General features: G+C 49.8%; 8 protein-coding genes across 8 annotated transcripts; 5 read left to right on the forward strand and 3 right to left on the reverse strand.

Moving 5' to 3' along the window:
* Window positions 1-1,929: 1,929 nt before the first annotated feature.
* On the forward strand, window positions 1,930-4,376 carry BO87DRAFT_317339 (uncharacterized protein; the record flags this gene model as incomplete). Its single annotated transcript, XM_025619766.1, has 2 exons — window positions 1,930-2,377; window positions 2,458-4,376. 2 exons carry the CDS (start codon window positions 1,930-1,932, stop codon window positions 4,374-4,376), a joined length of 2,367 nt encoding a protein of 788 aa, XP_025475978.1.
* An 840-nt stretch (window positions 4,377-5,216) lies between these two features.
* BO87DRAFT_379783 (splicing factor ESS-2 family protein) lies at window positions 5,217-6,964 on the forward strand. Its single transcript, XM_025624144.1, has one exon. The coding sequence runs from the start codon at window positions 5,297-5,299 to the stop codon at window positions 6,761-6,763; it is 1,467 nt and encodes a 488-aa protein (XP_025475979.1). The 5' UTR covers window positions 5,217-5,296; the 3' UTR covers window positions 6,764-6,964.
* A 247-nt stretch (window positions 6,965-7,211) lies between these two features.
* BO87DRAFT_366874 (MID1 family protein) lies at window positions 7,212-9,637 on the reverse strand. Its single transcript, XM_025621858.1, has 2 exons — window positions 8,193-9,637; window positions 7,212-8,132 (listed from the first exon to the last, which is right to left on the reverse strand). The coding sequence occupies exons 1-2, from the start codon at window positions 9,355-9,357 to the stop codon at window positions 7,459-7,461; spliced, it is 1,839 nt and encodes a 612-aa protein (XP_025475980.1). The 5' UTR covers window positions 9,358-9,637; the 3' UTR covers window positions 7,212-7,458.
* A 300-nt stretch (window positions 9,638-9,937) lies between these two features.
* Window positions 9,938-12,335, reverse strand: BO87DRAFT_153012 (magnesium transporter CorA family protein). The gene is made up of 2 exons (XM_025618189.1): window positions 10,600-12,335; window positions 9,938-10,540 (listed from the first exon to the last, which is right to left on the reverse strand). Exons 1-2 carry the CDS (start codon window positions 12,009-12,011, stop codon window positions 9,961-9,963), a joined length of 1,992 nt encoding a protein of 663 aa, XP_025475981.1. The 5' UTR covers window positions 12,012-12,335; the 3' UTR covers window positions 9,938-9,960.
* Window positions 12,336-14,573: 2,238 nt separating this feature from the next.
* BO87DRAFT_342587 (homoserine kinase) lies at window positions 14,574-16,551 on the forward strand. The gene is made up of 3 exons (XM_025620744.1): window positions 14,574-15,295; window positions 15,409-15,707; window positions 15,788-16,551. The coding sequence occupies exons 1-3, from the start codon at window positions 14,872-14,874 to the stop codon at window positions 16,127-16,129; spliced, it is 1,065 nt and encodes a 354-aa protein (XP_025475982.1). The 5' UTR covers window positions 14,574-14,871; the 3' UTR covers window positions 16,130-16,551.
* Window positions 16,552-16,794: 243 nt separating this feature from the next.
* BO87DRAFT_379787 (signal peptidase complex subunit 1) lies at window positions 16,795-17,461 on the forward strand. The gene is made up of 3 exons (XM_025624145.1): window positions 16,795-16,907; window positions 17,030-17,089; window positions 17,188-17,461. Exons 1-3 carry the CDS (start codon window positions 16,860-16,862, stop codon window positions 17,389-17,391), a joined length of 312 nt encoding a protein of 103 aa, XP_025475983.1. The 5' UTR covers window positions 16,795-16,859; the 3' UTR covers window positions 17,392-17,461.
* BO87DRAFT_379788 (SCF ubiquitin ligase complex subunit HRT1) lies at window positions 17,195-18,508 on the reverse strand. The gene is made up of 4 exons (XM_025624146.1): window positions 18,076-18,508; window positions 17,931-18,009; window positions 17,799-17,869; window positions 17,195-17,731 (listed from the first exon to the last, which is right to left on the reverse strand). Exons 1-4 carry the CDS (start codon window positions 18,187-18,189, stop codon window positions 17,633-17,635), a joined length of 363 nt encoding a protein of 120 aa, XP_025475984.1. The 5' UTR covers window positions 18,190-18,508; the 3' UTR covers window positions 17,195-17,632.
* Window positions 18,509-19,163: 655 nt separating this feature from the next.
* On the forward strand, window positions 19,164-21,113 carry BO87DRAFT_153159 (proline-rich nuclear receptor coactivator motif-containing protein). The gene is made up of 2 exons (XM_025618191.1): window positions 19,164-20,762; window positions 20,966-21,113. Exon 1 carries the CDS (start codon window positions 19,329-19,331, stop codon window positions 20,739-20,741), a length of 1,413 nt encoding a protein of 470 aa, XP_025475985.1. The 5' UTR covers window positions 19,164-19,328; the 3' UTR covers window positions 20,742-20,762; window positions 20,966-21,113.
* The last annotated feature ends 2,617 nt before the right edge of the window (window positions 21,114-23,730 follow it).

The following is a 23,730-nucleotide window of genomic DNA, read 5'->3' on the forward strand; positions in this document are numbered from 1 at the left end:
TTCCCTTCGATCATGATCTCAAACGCATGTTGCTTTTTTTAAATATACCATATCCACTTTGGGGGAAGATGACGATGACGATGATGTTGCTACTGCAGCTGCGGCGGCGGGACACCACAGATGGGAAAGGTGTCAATGTCAATTCATACTACTACTTACTTACTTACACATACACAGCATACACACGCACAAGCTTGGTTCTGGTTCCATAGGGCCGATTGCTATGTAGGATTGCTATCGGGAAAAGAGCCGTAAGGCGGATCCCAGGATTCAGGATGATAAATCGAGACTTGTTAACAACTATTACCTGTTTACTCCGTAAGGCCTTTTTTTGGGGCCGAGGAGCGAGGTTCAGGCATAGTTGAGGTAGTAGTAGTATTTAGTATCATAGTGGCTGACTGTTACCTTAAACCGCTGGCTGAACGGAAGAATATCTGACACCGGTAATGATTGTGTCAATCAGTATTAATCCTACATCTAAAACAAATGTCCTCGGGCAGGGCCAATGGAAAATTCACCCATTTACTTCCCGAAGGAAGAAAAAGAAAAGAAGACAAAGTTTTTCAACGGCGAACGTGGGCGGGACAAGAAAGTAAAAATGCTAAGAAAAAAAACAAAAAAAGAAAGAAAAGACAGAGATGAAAAATAAAATAAGTTGAAATAAAAATAAAATAAAATAAAATAACAACATAGGTTTACCATTTTGAGTTTTTTTCTTTTTTGACTGACTGACCCTGCTGGCTGAAGCGGTTGTTTACCTTACGGCATCCGATGCAGTGTTGGGAGAGAGGGGGAGGGAGGGAGGAGGAGGAAAATACGCTCAATACCCCTGCCGTCCCGTGTTGTTGGTGTACCGTAAAATAAGTCTGGAACTGGGCTGGGATTGACATCGCCAGTATTTGATGATCGTCTCGTCTCGCTCCTTTCCCTCCATCTACAATTTCTACTACTAGTATAGTCCTCTTCCCTTCCCCCCCCTCTCCTTCACACTCTCTCTGTCTCTTCTTTCTCTGTTCTAGCCTACCCCGTCTCAATTTCTTTCCCTTCATCTTAGTGTGGGTTTCGTAGTAGTTTGTTGCTGCTCTGTTTATAGTGCTGGTTGTGATCGTTGTCTTTTCCCGGTTCACCCAGTGTTTTACCCTCGTTTTCCCCAGAATTTAATCCCATACCTTACTACTTACTACTACTTTTACTATTTCACTACTTCACTATCTACGGACTAGTCCCGACCCATCATTCCTTTTCGTTGGTACTGCGGCCACTAGTTTGTGCCGTCCAGTAAAAACCACTTGCTCCCTAAACTGTTATTGCGACAGCGACGGCTGGAACTTTACTTTACGGCTCATTTACTCCATCCTTTGCCCACATCTGTTGTCTCCATATCTTCTTCACACGCTCTCTCTTGATTTCTCTTACTTACTCGTACTCTCTCCACTATCTTTCTCTCTCTCTCTCTCTTTGCTTTCCCCTCTTGCAATTGATCTATCATTTCCATTTTCCTTTTGTTTTCCCCTCCCCCATCATCTCATTCCTTCTTGTCAATTGTGACCCAAATTTTTGGATACGTTTCCCGCAGCCGTTTCAACTTTCAATCTAAAACACTCAAGAAACTTTCCGTGGCTCTCGACACGGGGCATGCGCTTTCAACCTCGATCTTGAAAACCCGCCAATCTTCAGCTCGTCGGTGCTCTCGACTGCCTTGTGTCTCCCCAGCTCTCTGGTGTGCGGCATCTTTTCCCTACCATGGTCAAAGCTAGGACCATCCCATCACAATCGGAGGCTTAACGGTCGCTCACTTGCTTCGCCTTGCTCATTTGGCCGCCCCCACGATTCGGTCATCGCCCACCTGGACTCCCTGATATATAGTCAACATACCTTCCCTCTGTTCCCCTGATGCAGGCTTCCCACCCGCCAGTGTCCATTCACACCATGTCCCAGCAGGATCTGGACCGTCCCTCTGCCAGAGCACCCCATAACGAGTCCCCCGAACCATATTCGGTCCACACCCGCTCCAGGTCAACTGCACATGCGCATAGTCCTAAGCGGCTGTCCGTGTTCAGTGGCCGCTCTCGCAGTAACACCACCAACTCCACCACCTCTTCCCGCCGTTCCCCCGCGTCTTCCATGACTTCCGTGGATGCAGCGTCGCTGCCTTCGCATGATGACCGGGCAACCTCGGCGGCTGGTGTCCGCCATGAACGGCCCGAGAGCGTGACCAAGTCGCTCCTTTCGCGGGGAAGCCGGATCCTCCGTCGTCAGGGAAGTAAGTTTCACATTGTCTCCACGCTGGACGAGGAGGATGAAATGGAGCGTGAAAAGCCTCGCTTTGAAGTCTCGGAGATCTTCAGCCGGAACAAGTCACGCCATAGTGATGCGCGTAAGTCACTCCTGTCACATGCGGATTGCGCTGTAATTATCGACATTGTATTCAATGCTCACACAATGGACTCGCCACAGATGACCAGCTGAAGAATCTCATCTCGGATCCTTTTGACTTCCACCATCTGACTCATACGAGCCCGTCCCAATTCCAATCGCTGGAAAAAGCCCGGGAGACTGACTTGGTCACTGAGTTCTCGGCCATTCGTGCCTCTCAGAGGCCTGTTACCAACCTGAAAGGAATTCGTGCTGAGGACCTGCACTTCCGTGACTTCTCCACGGAGGATCTTACTCAGTGTGGGACGGCCATTGGCTGTGACGACGTTGTTCCCCCTCCGCCAACTAGTCCACCAGCATCTCCAGGTGGTTCCTCGTCGGTGAGTCCCAAGCAGCGCGACCTCAGAGGACGAAGAGAATCGCGCGTCATTGAGAACTTCTCGCGGCCTGTCCCAAGGTTTCCTAGAGTTGGGTCAACCAGCCCGCCGCCGAGAGCCTCCTCCCCGAGGCTGGCATCCTCCCCTGAATTACCTGAGCCAGCTCCTCGCGCCATTGACGAGATCCTGGGTCTGTCAACCCAACCGACATACCCGGAGCATGTATACTCGCATACCGAGGATGTAGAACATGGTGCTGCTTGGCCGCAGATCCCTATGGAAGACATGTTCCAGCCTCCTTCGGGCCATTCCTTCCCGACCAGCGTCAACAACGAAGTGATGAATGCCCGCACCTCGTCAATGTCCTTACCCACTCTGTCGTCAGACTTGGAAGACGTGCCAGAAGAAGAGGAGCCGGCCCCCTGGCATGAAGGAGCCGGCCTCGAAACTGACGAGGTCTCTCCTCGCGCGCCTGTTATGTCAAGATCTCCACCTCTGTCTGAGGCGCAATCTCCATCCAACACTTCCCTGGCTGGCCCTAGGTCCGATTTGTCCATTTTTGTCGCCGAAGACTTGTCAAGAAAGTTCGCCGAGGCACTGGGTTCCCCCACCCTTCCACAGGATCGTATTGCACCACTGCAAGAGTCCATGGCTCGGGAGCCAGTCCGAAGGAGATCCTCAGTCAACTTGAAAGCCATCCAAGAAACTATATATGAGTCTTGGGACGCAGACATTGACTACTGCTATGAACATGCTGCCGAGTCGAATTGCAACTTTGACTGGACTCGCAGTTCACTTGACGAGGCTCGACAAGACGATGCGGAACACGGGGTTACTGGCGCAGATGGGAACACTGCGATGTTTGAACCAATGCGGCTGAGCGCGTCGGCCTTGCCCGCTGCGGACCTGGATCATGTCCCCAGCGCACAGGTAGTGGTTACCTCCACACTAGATGACAACACTGGCATTGCTGTGACGCAGCGGGACAGTGATTATTTTCAGCCTGTGAGGTTTGCCCCTACCTTGGGGAAACATATTAGCCCCGATTCGCTGTACGATGAGTATTTGACGGCGGACACGGAGTCAGACCGACACTTCGCCTTCTACTCGCAGCCAGGTGTGATCCAGCCTATGGATCAGTCTGTGTCTCCCCGGAGCAGCTTTTCCCCCATCAGCAAGTGTAACTCCCAGGAAAGTTTGATCCTGTCCCGCGCCGCGTCGGTCGTCCGCAAACATCGTTCCTCCGTATCGACTGCTAGTGTTCCTGATCTGGTGCACAGTTTGGCAAGCAGCCGTGAGTTCCACCCATCTGAGCAGAGACTCTCAGGTGAACTTTCAGGAATGGGGCGCCCCGAATCTTCCCATCACCGGCAGACCAAGAGCCTGGCCCGCGAAGTTGAAGCCCAGCTTCTTTTCCGAGCCGATGGCGACGCAAGCCCCGAGCCTTCAGGCTATGCGTCCACCGTGGGTCCTTCCATCCACGACAGAGCCAAGTCCACCACTGAAGTGGAGGCAGGTCCATTGATTGCCAGAGCCATCAAGAATGATGCTGCCTCTAGGGCCGCCCCTCGGCGCAAGGGCCGAGCATCCTATTCTCTCTTCCCCACTCCTGCAGCCAATTGAACTGCAATCAACCCGACGACAACTTGCATCCATCACAGACCCCTTGTTCTCAGCATTCTGCAACATTCCGTTCCTCATCCGTTCACTTATAGAACTTCTTCAACGACTTGATGATTCTTTTTTCCCCTCATTGTGGTGGCTTGCGTTTCGATTTCTCTGCGATGAATGTTATCTATTGAACCGTCATTCGGTCCCAATCTTGCGGGCCATGCGCTTATGTTTTCTTTGTTATTTCCTCAGATTTTCTTCACTTGCATTTCCTGGTGCATTTCTCAGCGACTGTTTTCATCGGAAGAAAAAATCTTGGGTGTTTTTCTGGCAATGGAGGATTTGGAAAGGACAGTGAACGGGGTTTCAGTCGGAGAACATTCGTTCGGATTTATATTTTTCATTTTGTTGGTCTCGGTTTTTGTCTGGGTAGTTGCTGCAATTGCAGTGGCACTTGTGTTGTTCAACATCCATTGTCGATTTAGGTCTGTGTCAGTATATAGATAGAGCAGGAAGGGATAACTGGGTCTGTCTGGGAAGAGTTGTTTGATACGAGGTTTACACGCGGGCAAACCGTGGAGAGGAAAAAGTGATGATTATAACATTTGATATTACTGTCACTATAGCATGAATGGCGCTATTCATTGATTCAGTTTTCAAGTACTGGGAATTGCAGTAGCAGACGTTGAAACAAGTAAGCCCACGTGCATCAGGCTAGACCAGACCACCTGATCGCCATGTGACGGCAGCTCTCACCGCCAACCAGGGCGGTCTGGATATTCTGCCAGTAGTGTGCTCCTTCCTCTGCTGATATCGGGGATCGCTCTTTCCATGTTCGTCATCCACGCTTGGTCGCAGACGAGCATGTCGTCTTCCTTCTTCCTTCGCCTCTTCATCATTTAGCAATCTTCTTCTTCGATACTTCTACGCCTATGTCTTTGTCTCACCCGCAATCACCAGTCATGTCGTCTGCCGACTCGCAGGCTCTGACCAAGCGTCAAAGCGAAACCAGCCTTATGCCCCCGCCGCCGCCACCCAAGCGTATCAAGCGGCCGGCCACTGTGTTGGACGAAGATATCTACACCAATGCTCTGTCGGAGATTATCGCGCGTGATTATTTTCCCGGTCTCCTGGAAGCCCAGGTGAAGCAGGAGTACTTGGATGCACTTGATTCGAAAAACAAACAATGGATCGCAAGTTCCAAGAAAAAATTGACCGACCTGTTGAAGACACCGGGAAGAGCTCGATCGCATTCCGGATCAGCCAATATGACACCACGAGCCACCAATTCGGGACGCCCTGAAGACACCCCGACGGGCTGGGGTGGAGATACACCGATGTCAGTCATGTCAACAACATCGTCATCTACTACACCCAACGTCGACCATGCTACGATACCGGATGTGTCCCGCCTTGGGCTGCTAGAGTTCCAGGCCAAATATACGAGTGAAGATAATGAGTCGTTCAACAAGCTGCTCGATAAACAAAATGAAAAGCACCGCGAGAGATATAAATGGTTGTGGAGTGGGAATAAAATACCGACTGCTAGACAGATTGCGCATCGGCGGCAAGAAGCTAAGCGGATCGAGGCACAAGGGGGTAACCCAGATCAGCTCAAGCAGGTGGCCATAAAGACTGACCTGGACGCCCGGCCTGCAAATCCAGATACCTGGAAGACTCAACCCGAGAACTCGCTCATGTTTGCGCCTTCTTCCATAGAGGACTCATATGAAACTATACAGCAAAAAGCCGAAGCATCATCGCGCGCAGGGCCCAAGCGGGTAGTGTTTCAGAACACACGGTTACCAGATGAGAGCGTCCAGCAGACGTCATCTGCCACAAATGCACCCCCGCCCTCACCTTCGATATCGGCCATTAAAGACGCTATTGCCGGACACCCTCGCCCCACCGAATCTGAAGCAGTATATACAGGGGGTGAGACGCCACGAGTGAATGGGTATGCCTTTGTGGATGAGGATGAGCCTGAATATACCCTCGCTTCATCAAATGACAATAACGATTCTGCGATTTCTTTGGATGATATTCGCCTGCTTGGCGGTAGTGATGCCACACCGAATCCTTTTGAGATCAAAGAAAACCGGAGACGAGAAGACATTCACCACCGCATGGTAGATCGCGTAGCGAGGTCTAAGCGAGCGGAGAAGTCCCTTCGCGAAACAAAGACCCCTGTAACGCCACGGTTCGCCAGCAGCCCACGACTGGACTTAGGTTTGCGCACCCCAAGTGCAGCTACGCCAGGAGGGAGGACGAACAAAGCGTTGACTCCCGCAGCACAGAAGTTACTTCACCAGGTGGGAAGTACGCCTCGTCTAGCGGCATCGTCCTCAAGTTCATCTCTGAGGAACATGTGGACACCGACCCCGAAACGGGGCAAATAATGTGGTGTCTGCTTTCATATAAATTTCTCTCTTTCCTTTTGAAAGCCAAATGAGTTAGCGCTTGTGTTTCGACTTGACATTATTAGATACCAGGGATTATCGCGGCGTCATGAAAGGGGATTATATGCTATCATGAGTTAATGGTTAGAAGGGTTCGACATTTTTACTACAACAGTTGCCGTCTACATTTGGGCATCTGTCATATGGCAATGTATATACTAATTCAAAATTGTGAAGTTTATTACTAGCTAGCTGCCTTTGGTCTAGTGTTTGAGACACATCAAGGCAAGTGTAAAGACTTTTTGGGTGTAGAGAAGACAGGCCCACCTGCCAACTATAAGCAAGTGTATTTTTACAGCTTACGTCTCAAAACATTTCTCATCTAGGGGCCACGTTAGGTGAAAATAACAGACACGAACTCCAGGCTGTAACATACAAGCCATCCTTACGCAGAGGGGGTATCTATTCGCATCTTCGTATCAGCTATGCACATGCAATGCTTCTGTGATCCAGCATTATGACTCCACCATCTATGCCCGCTCCAAACATAAAGCAGACAATCTATGTATGCCACACTATACATACCCGATGCATGTCGACTAAGGAAATAAAAAGATAAAGAAAGAAAAAGGAAGTCAAAGATTCTGGGGAATAGTAACACTCATTCGAATTAATTTGCGTGCGAAAAACTCCTACTACCCAAGGACCCAGAACAAAGTCCAAACACTTATCACCATATAGAGGGAGATCCAGATGTTCTCATGCAAACTGGAAACAGCATTAAGGTAATATGCTGCTCCAAGATAACTGCACGTGATGTCACCATTAGGGTCGCGTGTGCCGTACGACATATTCGCCCGCGGGCCTTCCGGACAGCTGAAGCCTAAAATCGAAGGACAATTTCGGACAAGGCTATGACAGACGCCCTGGCAGGGGAGAACTTCCTTATATGGACCGGGGCGGATTTTGCTGTCGATGAGGGGGTTGCGTGAGTTGTTGGTAGCGGGGCTTTTGAGGAGGGAGGAGTTGGTGATCGAGGTGCCGTTGAGGAAGGACTGGCCTGCATTCCGGATCTGAAGGTAGGTGGCGTTGCTGGAGAAGTCTGCGCATCGGGGGATTGTCACGGCGCAGAGCCATTGCTTGTATGCTTCGGCGCAGGTGTGGCAGGATACAGCGAGGGAGAACATGCTCTCGCTGGAGGTGTTGCATTGGACTTGTTGGAGGGAGTAGTTGAAGTTCTTGTATAGGGATGCTGCGTTGTCGTCGTAGATACTGCGGAGTTCGGTCATGTTGATGGAGGGGTTGGATGGCACTGCGTAGGCGACTTCGGAGCAGAATGGCAGGTCGTATACAACGGCACAGTTGTCATCTGTTTGGTGCTTCGTTAGGGTACATTTAGACCGTGGCATTGGGGCTCATTGTCTCTCACCTGTTTTGGTTGTAAAGTTCATGCGTGGCCATACTTTACCTCCACCTCCCACGATTCCATTGCCCCAACTGGTGGAATTGCCCTCACGAGCCATGATTCCGTAGTAGGTGGAGGTTTTGTTGAGACCGGTGACGTAGAACTGCTCGGTTGGCCTGTCTACTGCACCCCGGGTGGTGAGGCTCGCCTCAACTTTGCTCTTCCCAATCTGCGCCAGCGTATCGAGAGCGCAGAATGACCGTTCTAAGCCAGAGATAGACGAACTGTTGATGTTGTTGGCGAACATTGTGTATGGAGGAGTCCTGTCCATCCAGGAACTGTAGTTCTGTGACGTAAGATCGGTGGTGGTGAGATTTCTCGTCGTCAGAAGCGCTGCTCCAGTGTCCGAATCAACTAAGAACATGAACTGATCGCTCTCGTCGACGCTATGAAAATAAGCATCTGTCGAGGCCGCAATCTGGTAGGTGAAAGAACCAGAATATTCAGTGCTATTAGGAGCTGTCACTCCGACATAGACATCACCATTCGCCGTAAGGGTCATGCCCACATAGCCCTCCTCCGCTGATTTGATTGTCTGGTCGGACTCGGACTTGTCAGGCCCAGGCTTCTCTATCGATTCAGATGCGTAGACTGTCAGCTGCGGTACGGCCGCTGTGCTAGTGGAATCCGAGTTGTTGTGGCTGGGCTTCGAGCATGCCGTGAGGGACAAATAAACGGTGGTGGAACGCTTGGAAAGATCGCGACGCTTATTCTCAGAGGTGCTGTTGGTCTCATCGCCATTCACGGGGAAATACCACCACTCCGTCTCGCCCATCTTGAGAGTGCCATTCTGATACTGATTATTTCCGAGGGATGTCACCCCAGTGGGAGCCCGGCGAACCAAGTCGAGTCCGCGCGTATCTCCCTCTTCGTCTACCGCATCTTCGAACTCCAAGCCGTTGTATTCTGCGAGTGGGAAAGCGAATTCCGGACTAGCCTCACCGAAGAGGAATTGGCCATGACTAGTGGAGGCCAGGGTTGAGGGATCTGGCAGGGCATTCTCATCCGCAGTCGCAGTCGCAGTCACTCTGCCAACGCAGATGGCCAAGGCGATTGTGCATCCGAGTACCGCGCGGACAGTCGCACGCCGGCGGCACTGTAGGCGTGGCGGTATAAGGCGAACGAACATTCAGGATGGTTGAAGGATGGTTGATTGCGAAAGGAAAGGCATCAATCGACGTCCATGGGCTGTCTTGTGCCGGAACGTAACAATTTCCTCTCACGGCGGAGGCCAGCCGAATTGTGAGGGGAAATGCAAGTGCCAACGGGGATGGAGATGCGATCGGGGGCTACCCCATGAACACAAACAGCATTCGCCCCGTGTGACGTGAGTCCGTTCAACCTGGAATTGGAAATCCCAGTCGGTTGGCCGCTGAAATTAGGAAAGATGGGCCTGAGGTCATGCTGGCTGGAGAAGAAAAGAGTCTGGACTCTCGTAAGGCGTGGGATTTGCCGGTTGCCTGGAGGCTCCGAATCGCAGCTTATCTTGGCGCCGCCACTCCACTTCCTCCGGAAGCCTCAGCATATACTACTAACAATTTCGTGCATCCATCCCACCCTCCCTTGCTTAAATTCTACGGTATGTTTTCGTAGCTTAGGAACAAATATTTCCTTCATGCATATGCATATCATTCACTACTACAAACAAGCTGACCCATTCATGTCCATCGGATATTTACGTGCATGATCATATTGACAAAACCAAACCTCCCCCCAACTCACCCTGCTAGGCTCACACGAGCTTGTAGCAGCGAGCCACTACTCCGCTGAGAATGACAATAGCTGCAATAACCCCAAGAATCCCAAAGAACCAGCCAAGTCCTGCCGCATCTTGCCCAGGGACGCGGACGTTCATTCCGAAGAGACCGCAGATCAGGTTCATAGGGACCAGCATGGTGGCAATGAGCGTCACCTTGCTCAGAACTTTGTTGACGTGATTGCCCAGCATCAAGTTAGTCACGTTCAGCTGCGCGAGATAGTTGGTATGCGATCGGCTAAGCATCTTCTCAAAATGCGCCAGGTTGGACATCATGGTTACGACGTGATCCTGAATGTCACCCAGGTAGAGACCGATGTCGCCACGCGGTGTCACCGAGTATTGCTCGTTGCAGCGCTTGGAGAAGCCCCGGATAACGTCCGCCTTCCCTCCTAGCAGGCGCATCAAACTCATGACTTTCTTGCGCAGACCACCGATGCGCGGCAAGAATGACTCGAAGTCATCCATACGCGCGATGAACACGAGATCTTCGATGGCCTCGGACTCGACCTCAATCTCCCGAATGACGGGCCCAAAACTATCAACGATATCGTCGCTAGAAGGCAATTAGTCAATTTTGTCCACAGCGCAATGCTCATCTTTACTAAAACTTACATCATGGCGTAACAGATCCAATCGCTACTCAGCGATACATAGTCACGGAGCTTTCCAATTCTCCTCCGGACGTTAGCGGCATGAGGGTTTTCGGTGAAAGAGAACGAGAGCACCCCATCACGAAATACGACCATATAAAAGTTGACTGGCTCCATGAAACGCTCGTCCGCCTTGTCCACCTGGTAGAATGTCCGGAAACAGACAAAGTAATACTGCTTGAAGAGCTCGACTTTCTCACGCGCTTCCTGGGTCAAGATATCCTCTGTTGTCAAAGGATGAATAGAGAAAGCTCTGGACAAAGCTCCCACCTCATCCTCAGTGGGGTTTAGGACATCAAGCCACCAGACACCTCCGTCCGGACCCAATTGGAAGAGGTCTCGGAAGGTGTCTCCCGGCAAAACCAGGTCACCCAGCTCGGCAGCATGCACGGTACTCTGTGCCTCCGACGAGAAGAATCCGAAGCGAGTAGGCTCGTTTGTGTTTTTCAGGGTCGCCAACAGTTCCTTTTCGTTTACGACTTCGGAAAAGTCCTTCTTTTCTTCCTTGTCCAAAGTCGACTCCAAAATGTCTTCTGACGAACGCTCAATGCTTGACGAACGTTTCTCTGCGTCCTTCTCGGACTTCTGAGCACCCGGACGAAGGTCATAAAAGACCCGCGGCTTCTGACTTTGCGAGCTGACGCTGTGCTTGCGTCGGTTTGCGGAAGGTTTCGCCTTTTGATTGAGAGCAACGAACTCCTCCAGCTCCTCGTAGTCAATCACTGGAATTCTGCCCGGCTGTTCAAACGTCGGCAGGCAGCCATCATCGGTCGGCTCCAATGTTAAATCTCCAGGCTGCGGCCTGACCACACTCGCATTGCTGAAGGTTGGACGGCGAGGATGTGTGCCACCAGATACCGTGCGCTGGAGGATGGCTTCCAAGTCTGGGGCTGCATGGCTTTCCAAAGTATTCGCACGCTCTCTGCGACGCGGGTCTGCGAATGCTTCGACCGAATTGGGCGGAGACGTCGACCGAGCAGACACAGATGACTCGCGCGACAAGTTCGGAATTTCCTGGTGCGTACGACTATAGGTACGGCCGTGGCGGATGTTCCCCGTAGGATCAACTGAAAAGCGACGTCCCATAGCATTGAAATCCTTGTCTGATCGATCATCATCAACTACCGCGGTTTCGAAATCACGCGATAGAGAGCCAGCTTCCCGAAGCGCATCCTCGATGTTAAGCAGGTCTGGACGCTGAGGCGTCTCGGAATTGAAAGCCTGCGGGACGGTATTTTGCCGACTCAGTGGCACATCGGGGGTGGCTTCCAAGCGTGGCGCATCCAATTGAAATCGATGATCATCCAATTCAGGAACCGGGGTGCTGAACCTGGTCAGGCACATGTATTTCTCGGACTTCGGTGACTCGGACATTGTGGCTATATCGGTGTTCTTGATTGATTCTTCCTCACGTGGGTATTTATAACAGGGTTGATGAAAGCGAATTTGCTGGCAGGGAGCCGATATTGTTGACTTAATGTTTTTTTGAATTGATTATATGCGCGGCGGCGTTCAAGGGCGCGGCGTCGGAAATTGTAGACTGGATGAGAAAGGTCCCAGGGCGATTGCTCCTCCATCCATTAGCCAGACCCCTCGCAAGGGCCTGGCATTACCGATGCGCGTCCGCGTGCCAGCTTTGAGACTGCTTGAATAAGCTCTATTAGGGGGGTCTGGTGTCGCCCCCGCAGAAGACCCTGAACTTGGGGCCCAGAAGAGGGTGGAGGAGGGAAGACTGGTTGCAGCGAAGGCCCGCCAACTTGACTGAGTGAAGCGTAAGGAGCGCCGTCGCTCCGAAAAGTGCGGGGGAAAAGTGCGATGACAGAGAGAACTCCTTAGTAGAGTTCTCGCAATTCAGCGCAAGATTCGACCGGCAGGATTGACGCCCAAACTGGGTTTAACGATATCGAGAAGAGCTGCTGGACAGCGGATAATAAGTCGGACCAATCGGGCTGCAGAAGATCGAAGACAAGTTTCGGTCTGACTTCAATGAAGTGTTGGATTGAAAAGTGCACTGTGCACTGAATGTGTTTCAATGTGAGTGGTGATGATCGTCGGCACACTCAAAAGGAAGAGGGTGGGAGACGACTGGTAGAAAAAAGAGTCGCAAAAGTGGAATGGGGGACCCTAATTTTTTTAGAGTATGATGTAGTACGCACCACACTCGGAAAAATAGACCCCGTGGTCAAAGACGATGCGTCAAACCACGAGGACGGGAAAAGAGTAACGGCGAATCAAAGACAGCCGGAACACTTCAAGAAGCACGATGCAAGATTCTAAGATATGAATAAAATCAAGAGCAATGGGTTTTGAAAGATGTCACCAAGGAGGTGATTATGAGGGAGATGTCTCAAGGGGACAGGAGAGGACCGAGAATCAAGGCAGCCGAGTGGAGGAGCAATTCTAGTATTAAATAAAATACGAGGGGCGGGCAGAAATTTCCGCTTCAAGGGTGAAAAACGGACTGAGGAGTCTGAAATTTTTAGTTGAAGACGCCGCGTCGGCAAAGGCCCCGAGGCGGGTTTAGTCCGGTCGTCGTCCAATCACGCCGGTGGCTTTTAGTAGTCTGGAAATCTGGGTGCTCCCGAGTCCGTGGCCATCATCAGCTGCTCTGCAAGAATAATCCGGTGAGTAGTCACTCCCACTACATGTGGGATGGTCAGATTTATGATTGTTCAAATCATTGCTTGACCTCTGTGAGGAATCGGGAATCTCCTGGAATGGTCTTGCTTTGTGGATGTGGACCTTATTCGAGTGGGTTCTATCTAGTAGTATCTAATCCATTCATTCAAGCTGCAGGCCTGAAATTAATTACAGTACTACTTAGCACCTGTCAAAAACTTTCCTGTGAAAGAATTATTTATATCTCTTTTGGCTGGCAAACCTGCACGTTCCAGATCCAATGGTTGCCGTGGACAAGCCAGATCCGTGTGATCTACCCACTTCGTCCAATACTATGTCTCATTTGCTAGCATCCTAACCAAAAAAAAAAATAATAAATAAAACAAACCACTCTTACTTCACTCTATCACCCAAGGTTCTCAAACGGAATTGCACGAATAAGACCTATCTAGGCAGAAATCTCAACATCCCATCCTATCTCGTTAAGACTGCGTCCACATCAGCTGTTGCATGGCACTAAATACTTACTACTTTGTACTAAGTAAGTATGTCTTGCTTCGCCCGAAGAAGTCTTCATCTCCATCTCCTAAGTGGGCGTAAATACTGGTAATATTACCTTGCCACATGGAGCCTGACTTAGGGGGGAGAAGGTCGTCTTCTGCTGCCCAATGAAGGCTAAGTTGAGCATAGCTGAGTCGCACTGCAATTCCAGCCCTGCGTATCCAATTCCACACGCGAGTGGACGAAACAGGGCAGAAAGGATCAAACCAGATCTGGCTCATTCTCGAAACACATCATCCTTCCAAAACCCCCACAGGGGTATGCATGAAAATTTTATGATATAGTATGTATGTCATTGTCACACCCTTTCCACCGAATCATTGTTAGTCTGTTCAACTATTGTAGGACAATGAGTAGGGAGAGAAGTCTTTTTTGGACTGGTCGGAAAAGTATATTGCACTTGAAGGCGGGGGGGAAGCAAGCGTTTGCGGCTGAGGTTGTGTTGTGTGTGTAATAATACGCACAATCTTCAGGTCAGATCGAGATCCAATCAGGAGGAGTCTACTGAGGGAAAGCGATCGCATGACTCCAAAGAAAACTTGTATTGATTAGTTACTATTTGCCAGCTTAACTATGGATGTGAACAAGGAAGTACTTTCTGTAAGAGGTAGCAAAGTATTAATAACCATGTCACAAACAATGATGATAGGAGAATTTGGGAAATAATCTTCGAACTTGGCTTTGTGGCACCTGGATCTAGCAAAGCCCTGCGGCCCCTCACTTGCCCGCTTTCTGCTTCCCCGACGTCGGCCTTTTTTTTTTTTCTGCTAATTTTTGGAAATCCGTTTTCATTACCTTTTTTGACCACCGAGGAGCGCCAAGAAAAGAAAAGAGTCACAACCTTAAGTCGGAGCCGAGTGCGATAATAATTATTATTGTAATGACTCAAGTCTATCTATCACTACTACGCTGGTGACTGGCAACAACGGTGCTCTTGCCATACATACTACATACCTAGCAAGTCACTGGAGGTTTCATCCCGCTTCAGTCCATTTTTCTTTCTTTCTTTTTTTTTTTTTCCCCCTGATCCCTCCTCCGTCCTTGTTCCTCCACAATGGCTGCCACTTCCTTTGTTATCAGGACGCCCTGCTCGTCCGCCAACATTGGACCTGGGTTCGACGTGATCGGTCTGGCATTGTCCATGCATTTGGAGCTCCACGTCACAATTGATACCTCCAAGTCATCGCAACAACCACTTAACTGTCGTATCACATATGACGACCTGAGCAACAGTACCGAGAAGATCAGTCTGGACCCCGAGGTTAACTTGATCACCCGTGTAGCACTTTACGTACTTAGATGCCATAGCCAACGGGCATTCCCTGCTGAGACTCATGTGCACATCGTAAACCCGATCCCCTTGAGTCGGGGTCTCGGTTCTTCTGGCACTGCCGTTGTGGCTGGTGTAATGCTGGGAAATGAAGTAGGTAAGCTCGGGCTCAGCAAGGATCGTCTCTTGGATTATTGTTTGATGATCGGTAAGTCGCACGTCCATCTTTCTGCTGGTGGGGAATAAAGTCGAGCATCCTGCATGCGATTGATACTGCTCGACACCTCGTCATTTGCTGGCCATCGCTCATCTGCTCAACAGAACGACACCCCGACAATGTCGCTGCCTCGCTCTTCGGAGGCTTCGTTGGCACCTATCTCAACGAACTCGCCCCCGAAGACGTAGCGCGCAAGGAGATCCCTCTCAGTGAAGTTCTCCCTTCTCCGGCCGGTGGCATTGACACCGGCAAGAGGCCTCCTGAGCCGCCCATTGGCATCGGTCATTACAGAAAGTTCCAGTGGGCCAAGGAAATCAAGGCTATTGCCATCATCCCCGACTTTGTCGTGCCCACCGCCAACGCCCGGAATGTTCTTCCTACCTCGTATACCAGAGCGGACGTTGTAAGCATTGTTCCCTCCGTCGCCAATTCCGAATCCGATAGCAAATGAGCTGCATCGGCTAATGCTATTACTTTGTTTAGGTCTTCAACCTCCAGCGCGCTGCCTTGCTCCCAGCAGCTTTGGGCAGCTCTCCGCCGGACCCAGACATGATCTATCTGGCCATGCAAGATAAGGTCCACCAACCATACAGACAGACTCTTATCCCCGGCTTGACGGAGATTCTCCAATCAATGAACCCACGTACGCAGCCCGGTCTGCTTGGAATCTGTCTGTCTGGTGCAGGCCCGACCATCCTTGCCTTGGCAACGGATAGGTTCGAAGAGATTGCAGACCGCATCATCTCTCGCTTTGCTACCAATGGCATCGCCTGCCAGTGGAAGTTGCTTGAGCCTGCCCAAGACGGCACCACTGTCCAATACTGAGAATCGGATGGCGGTTGCCCGAAGATCTATTCAAATCACACGAAAAAGAAAGTCATGATTTGAGAGTCTGATAGATATGACCGCCATGATTGGTGTTTATGCTTTCATAGACGGCTAGAGCCTGGGGAAGGGCTCTATAAACAGTGGGCACAACGAAAGTGACTCTTTTAATCACTCGTTCTTATGATATCCGTGTCCACATTCTCTTACTGCACTGTCGCCTAGACTGTCAGTTTTACAAACTATCAAATATAAGCTTTCTCTGCAAACCCAGGATTGGCAAAGCACTTTGTGTACTCTTGTAGATTTGAAAGGACTCGATCATCTGACTGGAAGAGTACTGTTATTACAGATGCATTGCTAGAGGATATACAACCAGGCCACATTATCAATGGCCGTCCTCCCAACGTCCCTATAATGACACCGAAAACAAGCAATTAAAGAAAGAAATAGTAAAGGACGATGTTCAATCGATCGATGATGGGTAACTTAAATAGTACAATCAGGAGCACAATACGTCATGCCCGATACAGGCCTCAATAATACGAATGTAACTGTCCGTGTAACAATACAGTGTCCGATTGACCCGCGATAAGCAGAGGCGGTGGACATGCGACCACCTCAAGCTAACCTCAGCGCCGGCAACGAAGTAAAGGGTGCCCCTTCGACCAGCGACCGTCTAGATCGAACTGGGAAACAATCATATCGCACTTTAATCAAAACTTCCACAATGGATAGTCTACTGGCGCCAATCCAAGATGCTCTGGAGGGTCAAATCGTGAGTTCTAGGTTTCCTCTGCGCCCGTTATTTGGGTGATCGTTATTACAGCCACCTATGCGTTTACTTCTATCTACCTATCCGGAGTGTATGGTTAACCATGTTGCCGTTTCCATGAATAGGACTTCCAGGGCCAGCGTATTGCAGAGCTTCTTAGTACGGTGCTTCTTGTTCTGTCGGGTGTAGGTTTCTCTACTATTTTTCTACGATGATGGTGGTGGTGTTGTTGTTGTTGTTGATGTCTTCTGGACTGATTGCTTACGATGGTCGCTTTGTTTAGGCCGTTGCTTTCATTGTTGGATACATCTTCCAGGATATCCATCTAACACTCTGGGTCGGATTGGCCGGCACGTTAATAACTGGGTTGGCCGTGATTCCGCCTTGGCCTATGTACAATAAGAATCCCGAGAAATGGCTTGTTCCCTTGACGACGGGCGTGGGAGGTGGTGCAGGTATTGTGGTAGATGGAGTTAAGGTTGCGTGAGACAAGGAGTCGCGGACTTTGGACATGTCTATTTAATATCCTGAATCAATCACAACTTGTCCGCTTGCGTGTGCACAAACAAAACCTGCATCGATAATTTTGAAAGCCGCTGCTGAGAACTGCGAAATGAACCACAAACGCCATAGAAAGCCCTCCCTTCCGGTTCTACCTTATAGGGGATATTGTAAGACATAGAAGGTGATCCGCCCTTATTCGAACCCTGCGATCTTCGCACACGCGTTTACCGGCCGTACTTCTGGAACTCCCAGTCCCTATTGTCGAGGGGACAAACTTGACGGGTTTTCAGCCACCGCGAGATGCAGTGGAAGTGGAACGCATGCTAGAGACAGAAAAAAAGTGGGCGTTAGTGTGGGATGCAGAGTGAGTGTCAGGAAGAGTAAACTTACGTTGCAGATACCCCAAGCAACTGTACACTCTTCAGTTGTAGACGAACCTTGGTTGGCCTGGCACTCGATACCTAGCAACCATCAAACATTAGACTTCGGGTTACATGAAGGCAAGACAGGTCCAAGACGTACAGAGATCCATGATGTGATTACGGCAGATTGCGCAGTTGTCGACGACAATATCCCACGCCCACAGAGCGACCGCGTTCCACTAGAAGAGCAACCCGATTAGCTTCAACGGTACTCAAAAGGGAAGCACACAACTTTGGTGCTGTACCTTCTTAACCTCAAATTTCTTCTTGCCGTCACTGGCACCTTCGGAAGCTTTCGACGATCCCTTTGCTTTGACAGTGGCGGCAGAGCCGGCTTCTTTCATTTCCACGTCCGCCATGTTGCGCGCTTTAACCCTTTGACGGCGCTTAGTCTGTCGAAAAACCGGTCACAAGTCGGAATAGGTGAAGGAGCTGAGCAAGGTTCAGAGGAGGGGCAAGCAAATAGATTAATTACGTAGGTCGCTCGGATAGTGGTGGTACCTGACCTATAGGTACTATTGGTAGTAGTTGTGGTTAGTTAGCTGATAACCCGGGGAGTGGTTGCGGTGTGAGCCCACCGGCAATACTCTCTGGTGGACGTAGATCGGAGAGGGGCATTGGCTTACCCGAGGAGCACTGACGTAGTAGGGGTATTTCTATCAAAGGAAGGGTTGATAGGAAATGATAAGGGTAGGAAGAAGTATGAATCTTCGTTTATTCCTTTATTTTCTTCTTTTCTAAAAGCCGAGTACCTTGTTGGGGAGAATGATGTCCTGGGGGTATGAAGTGAGATAAACAGCAGTTGAATGGGAGTTATTTTTTGTTTTGTTTGCAAGGCTGCTGGCCTGGCAGTGGCGTAAGAACTCTATGCTTGTTAACTAACTATTAGTGAACTGAACTTGTGACTTGTACCAAAGTGGCTGAGTCATCGCCGATGATCCCCGCTTGGTTCTTCTTCCCCCAGCCATTCTTAGGTTTCCGCCCGCCCTTCCCAAAGTCCAGTCGCTACTTACTCTCTCTCACCTTCACCTTTCCTCCTCAAAGCCTCGGTCAAGACCTACAATGTACCTCAGCTTTCCTTCACTTTCTGCCTTTATTCGCCTATCTAGACGTGAGCATGCCTAGGAGTCTTGGCTTACTGCTTCCTCTGCGCTTCCTTCGACTCTAATAATAGACGATTTCAACTCTCCGACTTGATCCTCCCATCTAACGTCTTTCCGATCGATCAATCAAAGAAGACCAACTCGTCGGGCCACACACTCAGTGCCCAGCACACCTAGCGACGATCTCCTCTTGTCCTTATCTCCTGATAGTTCTATCCAGCTTTGAATCATTGAGTACGGGCTGCTGGACAGTGCTTCGTACCACCATCGACTCCGTGACTATCGTTCGAGCCGCTTCTTATCGCTATTGTTTTTGTTTTCTGGTGCCGCCGCCGCCCAGTCGTTTTCGGTTTCTCTTCAAAAGGCTGCCTATTTCTTAAGCCTATCTGACCACCATGTCAACTCAATCGCCCAACCCTCCGACGCCAAAGGGCCCGCGAAACAATCGACGCAACTCGAAGAGGAATATGACACCCTCTACTCAGAAAGTCGCTATCCTGGCAACCCCTCCCTCGTCACCGCCAAGGAATTCCAGTCCTGGCGGGACCGCCACCGATTCCTCTATCAGTGTCAACGCCTCCAAGAAGAAGAACAGTCGGTCTGTCAAGAAGCCGCGCGACGCATCCAAAGCATCCCCAGCACCTAATGGACACCGTCATACTACTTCTCAACCTAATTATACCATCGCCACTCCTCAAGTGAAGGACAGCCCCCATTACGCCGGCCCGACTTTCCATGCATCTCCGGCACCGTCAGCACTGCCTATTCCCAGTTTCTTCTCCAAGTCTCTACCAGAGTCCGATCTCGCACCGACCATAGAATCCGACGGTGATCACCTTGATGCTGAGCCGGATCTGGAGAACACCCCCTCAAAACCGAAGTCGCGCCCACAATTCCAAGAGGAAGCGCGCCAGTCAACACCTTTGGATTTCCTCTTCAAAGCTGCAGTCGAGGCCAGAAACCCCCAGCAGCAGCAGCAGCAGCAGCGAAGCCCCGAAGCAAGCAGTCGGGTCCGGTCGCCACAAACTGATTCTAAGACCCTTCAGCACCGTAGACCCAATGGCACTGCCGGTGGGCTCTTCCGGATGGAGATGGAAAGCCCGGAGTTCCAGCATTCACATATTGGGCCTTCCTTTGCGACCCCTTACAAAGACCGCATGAACGCGTTACGGTCGGCCAGCTCACCTTCTCCTCCGGTGTGTGATTTCGATGAGCAGGAGAAGAGAGCTAAAACCGAAGCTTTGAAAACTTTGTTGCTCAATCCTCGTCCCCAGAGGCCTTCGTCCGCATCTATCACGGCTCAAGATCACTTCAACCCAGTGATGGAGCGCCCTGCTTCAAATCCCGGCTTACCTCACTTTGCAACGCCAGTAAGAACGACTTCGGGACCGCCCGCTTCTATCTCGCATGGCATCTCGTATGATCAGAAACAAACATTCGTCGGAAATGGCCGGCACTATTCATCATCCTATACACACTCGAACGCTGCTCAACAATATCACTTGCAAAACTCTCCCTTGAGGAAAGAAGTCCTTACTTCGAGAGTTGAAAACATGCCGAGCGTTCATGGCCAAGCTTTCTACCCTCCAGCCGCGTACGATCAGCCCAAATCTCCGCCTAAGTATGCACAATATCCGACGTATTATTCTCCTCCGCAGCACCAATCTCCTGTCTCACGGAGCGTGTCAGTGAGCAACAACGCGCAGCCTTATGACACGAAAAAGATTGAAGATGATCTACGAAGGATCTTGAAACTCGATGTAAACCCTACCATGCCAGCCAACGGCATGCAAAGCTCCTTCGCCTAACGCGACTGTCATTGGCATTTCGTGAGGCCTTCCTTCCTTCCGTTGATTTCCTATTTCATCCGTTCATTTCACGATATCAAGTTTTCAGAAAGGGCACAGTCTTGACGAACAGTGCTGGGGACACTAGCTGAATCCCACTGGCCATGTGAAGCATGGTTCTCATTTTTACTGGGCTACCGCAACTTACGTTCACATCCTAATCATCTTGCGCTTCATGTCCTAAGTTATGTTCTATGTCCTTCTCAGGGGTCCTGTTCTGTTGTTCTCCACGGTTTCATGTTGGTAGCGGCTATCCTGGCGATTGAAAGGGAGTTATCTGTCCCCCTAGTATGTCTTCGAACCTCTATTTGCATTGAACCCCGGAGTACGGTTGCCTTTGGAGTGCTCTTTATGGGACTGTTGGTTTGGGCGAGATTTCCTGACGTCTGCGGATATCCGTGATGACACTCGTTGTTCATGTTGTTACATTTTGACCTTTTGTTGTTGCTTTTCTCTTTCTTGTCTTGCCTTATGCTTTACCCTTTCTTCCTATCTCATCTTTATGTCCCTCTCTATCAATACCTGTCCTTCGTGGGTTCGGTTCCAGGTTTCGCCAAAGGCGATGAACGATGACTTTTCTGCTCTTTTGTTGGGTTCGGCCCTCTCGTCTGCTGGACGAGATCTAGCAAGACCAATCCAGGACTGGTTGTTTCCTGAAATGTATCATGAAGGCCTTTCGTTTCTCTTATTACTTTTCTTATTCCTATGTGTCATGTACCTACATTCGTTTCGAAGCTCCTAGTCTTCGCGGTGGGTTTGTCCGTTATCAACGCACATCCACATCAACGGCTATCCCAATCATACCTTCGTTCAGCCGGATACTATTCTTTACCTCATCTACACTTCTCCACCCCCTATACTGTAATGTATGCCCAGCAAATGGCCAGAACATGGCGATTAGTAGTAGCGATAGTAGTAGCGGCAATGATAGTTCTAGTCTCTCTGCCAAGTGACAGCTACTCTAGTATGTCTCAGGGACACTGGAGCAACCATATTAAGAAGATGTCTCCCCATCTCCAGTCAGTAGTCCGACGTTCACTAAATAGCGAAACCCCTCCCCGAAAACCCGATTTAGCAACTGTCTCCCCCTGCTACACGCACTAGGCTCTTACTTAGTTGACATCTCCACGGACTACAGAGCCGGTAGGGAAAGACATGGGTATGGATAAGGAGGCCCGAATCCGGAGTCCAGAACCCGGATAGAAGCCGGGCGGGCGGCAAGCCCAACCTCAACGGCGAATGGGGAGTTCCCTAAAGCGTCGGTTCCACTTTTTTGCTATTATTCTTGGTTCCACTTCCGTTTTGCAAATTTCGCTAATTGGAGAGAAGTCTGCCTCCACTTGCATTTCCACCATCACAGAGAGAAGAGAAACAAGAAAAAGACCCCCGTGAAAGCGGACAGGGGGTATTGTGTGGTGGGTAATTGATGAATGGGGAGATTTCCAGAGCATTGGGATATTTTATGGTTGTTTCTTGCCTGGCCATTTCTAGTACCCTTCCAGGCCAGGTACTATATAGTAGTTTGGTCACATGCGTAGTAGTTAAGTGCCATGCACGTATTGCCTGGTAATCGTAATGATGGCTAAGTAGGTAAGCTAAGTACTATATAGGTGTATCTGAGACAGATCTTGAACGAATGATCCACTGGTTTGGATGCTCTATTACTTCTATCTAATACATGTCCAATGAACGGAATTGCTGGTTCTTCTGACAAGCGAGACAGGTAGATACATAAATTGTTTTCGTCGGCTAACTCCTCGTGCTAAATGGAGTCCCTAGGTGTTCGTGGGGTCAACTTTCCCCGTAAGATGAAAAGGGTGGTCCTGTGTTGCATGGATGGTTTCCCCTAATGGTGAGATCATTCCCGCAGTCTACTGTAGGTTTCTGGGGGTATAGGGTACAAAACTGGGGGATCCGATCTGGTGAGGGTGGTTAGATATTAAGGCTGGTGTCTTAGGGATATTCATGCACTGAATTACATGCCGGAATAACTATAGGTCAGATAAATCTACTTATTGCGGTATACGCAGTAGCTCTACTTCTTACCCACCTACATAACACTAGTCACACTCAGGTACCCGGTGTATATCTGGTTTACACAAGAGTTCACAGGGTCTTTTGAAGGCAATTTGTTACATCATTTAGTAAGATGGAACTAAAGCTGGGATGAGCAGGGATGAGCAAGGATGATCATGATCATTGGCCTGAATACTCCGGTTCGATGATGGCACGAAGTTCCTACATGAAACCGATTCAACTTCAAGGTTGCGTCCATCTCTCTCTGGGTTATGAAGGACATAGAGTGGTTCATCTAAAATAGAATATAGTTTTATAATTAAGCAACTGTACCTTTCCTGGATTCAGCATAGGAAAAATTGACCCCGACCGTCTGCGGGAAGGCCGTAGACAAGATCAGCCACTGCAGTCATAGTTTATTGAGTAGCCCTATCCAGGAAGGGTTTTGCAAGAAAAGATGTGATATCACACGCGTAGCGCCGCAATTGGACAAGGCTTGCCACCTAGATGGAGGTTGGTGGCGGGTAAGGAATGTTAAGAAGTGGTGTCTGCAGGAACGGACATTTTAGGTAGTGGTGAGTGAGGATTATGTGATGCATGATAAGCTTTCTCTTTCTCACTTTTCCTCCCTTTGGTGGTGTTAAAAGGAGTCGAATGTAAAGCAGGGGGAATTAAAATGTCCATAACCTAATAAACTTATAGAGAGACTGCTAGATAAAGAGGAGGAGGAGGAGGAGGAGGAGGAGGAGGAGGAGCCCTTGAGAGGATACCGGAAAGCCATACCTAGATGGATGGGTAGATAGATAGACCAATAGTCATCAGTTACAAAATAGTTATTTTAGGGGAAGATTGAGTTAGCGTTGAATGTGTAACCGCCGGTACAGTGCGAGGCAATCTAAAGTGACTGCGAAGAGTAATGATGTGGCCCAGTCAG

This window comes from Aspergillus neoniger (assembly GCF_003184625.1).
Source record: "Aspergillus neoniger CBS 115656 unplaced genomic scaffold BO87scaffold_36, whole genome shotgun sequence".
Taxonomy (NCBI): domain Eukaryota; kingdom Fungi; phylum Ascomycota; class Eurotiomycetes; order Eurotiales; family Aspergillaceae; genus Aspergillus; species Aspergillus neoniger.

Coding starts and splice junctions, on each gene's coding strand:
- BO87DRAFT_153012 (XM_025618189.1), bottom strand. CDS start 12,011: ATGTCCGAGTCACCGAAGTCCGAGAAATACATGTGCCTGACCAGGTTC. Junction 10,541..10,599: donor TGGATCTGTTACGCCATGAT/GTAAGTTTTAGT, acceptor ATTGCCTTCTAG/CGACGATATCGTTGATAGTT.
- BO87DRAFT_379788 (XM_025624146.1), bottom strand. CDS start 18,189: ATGGCGGACGTGGAAATGAAAGAAGCCGGCTCTGCCGCCACTGTCAAA. Junction 18,010..18,075: donor AGAAATTTGAGGTTAAGAAG/GTACAGCACCAA, acceptor TTGCTCTTCTAG/TGGAACGCGGTCGCTCTGTG. Junction 17,732..17,798: donor TTGCTTGGGGTATCTGCAAC/GTAAGTTTACTC, acceptor TTCTGTCTCTAG/CATGCGTTCCACTTCCACTG.
- BO87DRAFT_379783 (XM_025624144.1), top strand. CDS start 5,297: ATGTCTTTGTCTCACCCGCAATCACCAGTCATGTCGTCTGCCGACTCG.
- BO87DRAFT_153159 (XM_025618191.1), top strand. CDS start 19,329: ATGTCAACTCAATCGCCCAACCCTCCGACGCCAAAGGGCCCGCGAAAC.
- BO87DRAFT_379787 (XM_025624145.1), top strand. CDS start 16,860: ATGGATAGTCTACTGGCGCCAATCCAAGATGCTCTGGAGGGTCAAATC. Junction 16,908..17,029: donor ATGCTCTGGAGGGTCAAATC/GTGAGTTCTAGG, acceptor TTCCATGAATAG/GACTTCCAGGGCCAGCGTAT. Junction 17,090..17,187: donor TGCTTCTTGTTCTGTCGGGT/GTAGGTTTCTCT, acceptor CGCTTTGTTTAG/GCCGTTGCTTTCATTGTTGG.
- BO87DRAFT_366874 (XM_025621858.1), bottom strand. CDS start 9,357: ATGTTCGTTCGCCTTATACCGCCACGCCTACAGTGCCGCCGGCGTGCG. Junction 8,133..8,192: donor GAACTTTACAACCAAAACAG/GTGAGAGACAAT, acceptor AGCACCAAACAG/ATGACAACTGTGCCGTTGTA.
- BO87DRAFT_342587 (XM_025620744.1), top strand. CDS start 14,872: ATGGCTGCCACTTCCTTTGTTATCAGGACGCCCTGCTCGTCCGCCAAC. Junction 15,296..15,408: donor GGATTATTGTTTGATGATCG/GTAAGTCGCACG, acceptor TCTGCTCAACAG/AACGACACCCCGACAATGTC. Junction 15,708..15,787: donor CGTATACCAGAGCGGACGTT/GTAAGCATTGTT, acceptor TACTTTGTTTAG/GTCTTCAACCTCCAGCGCGC.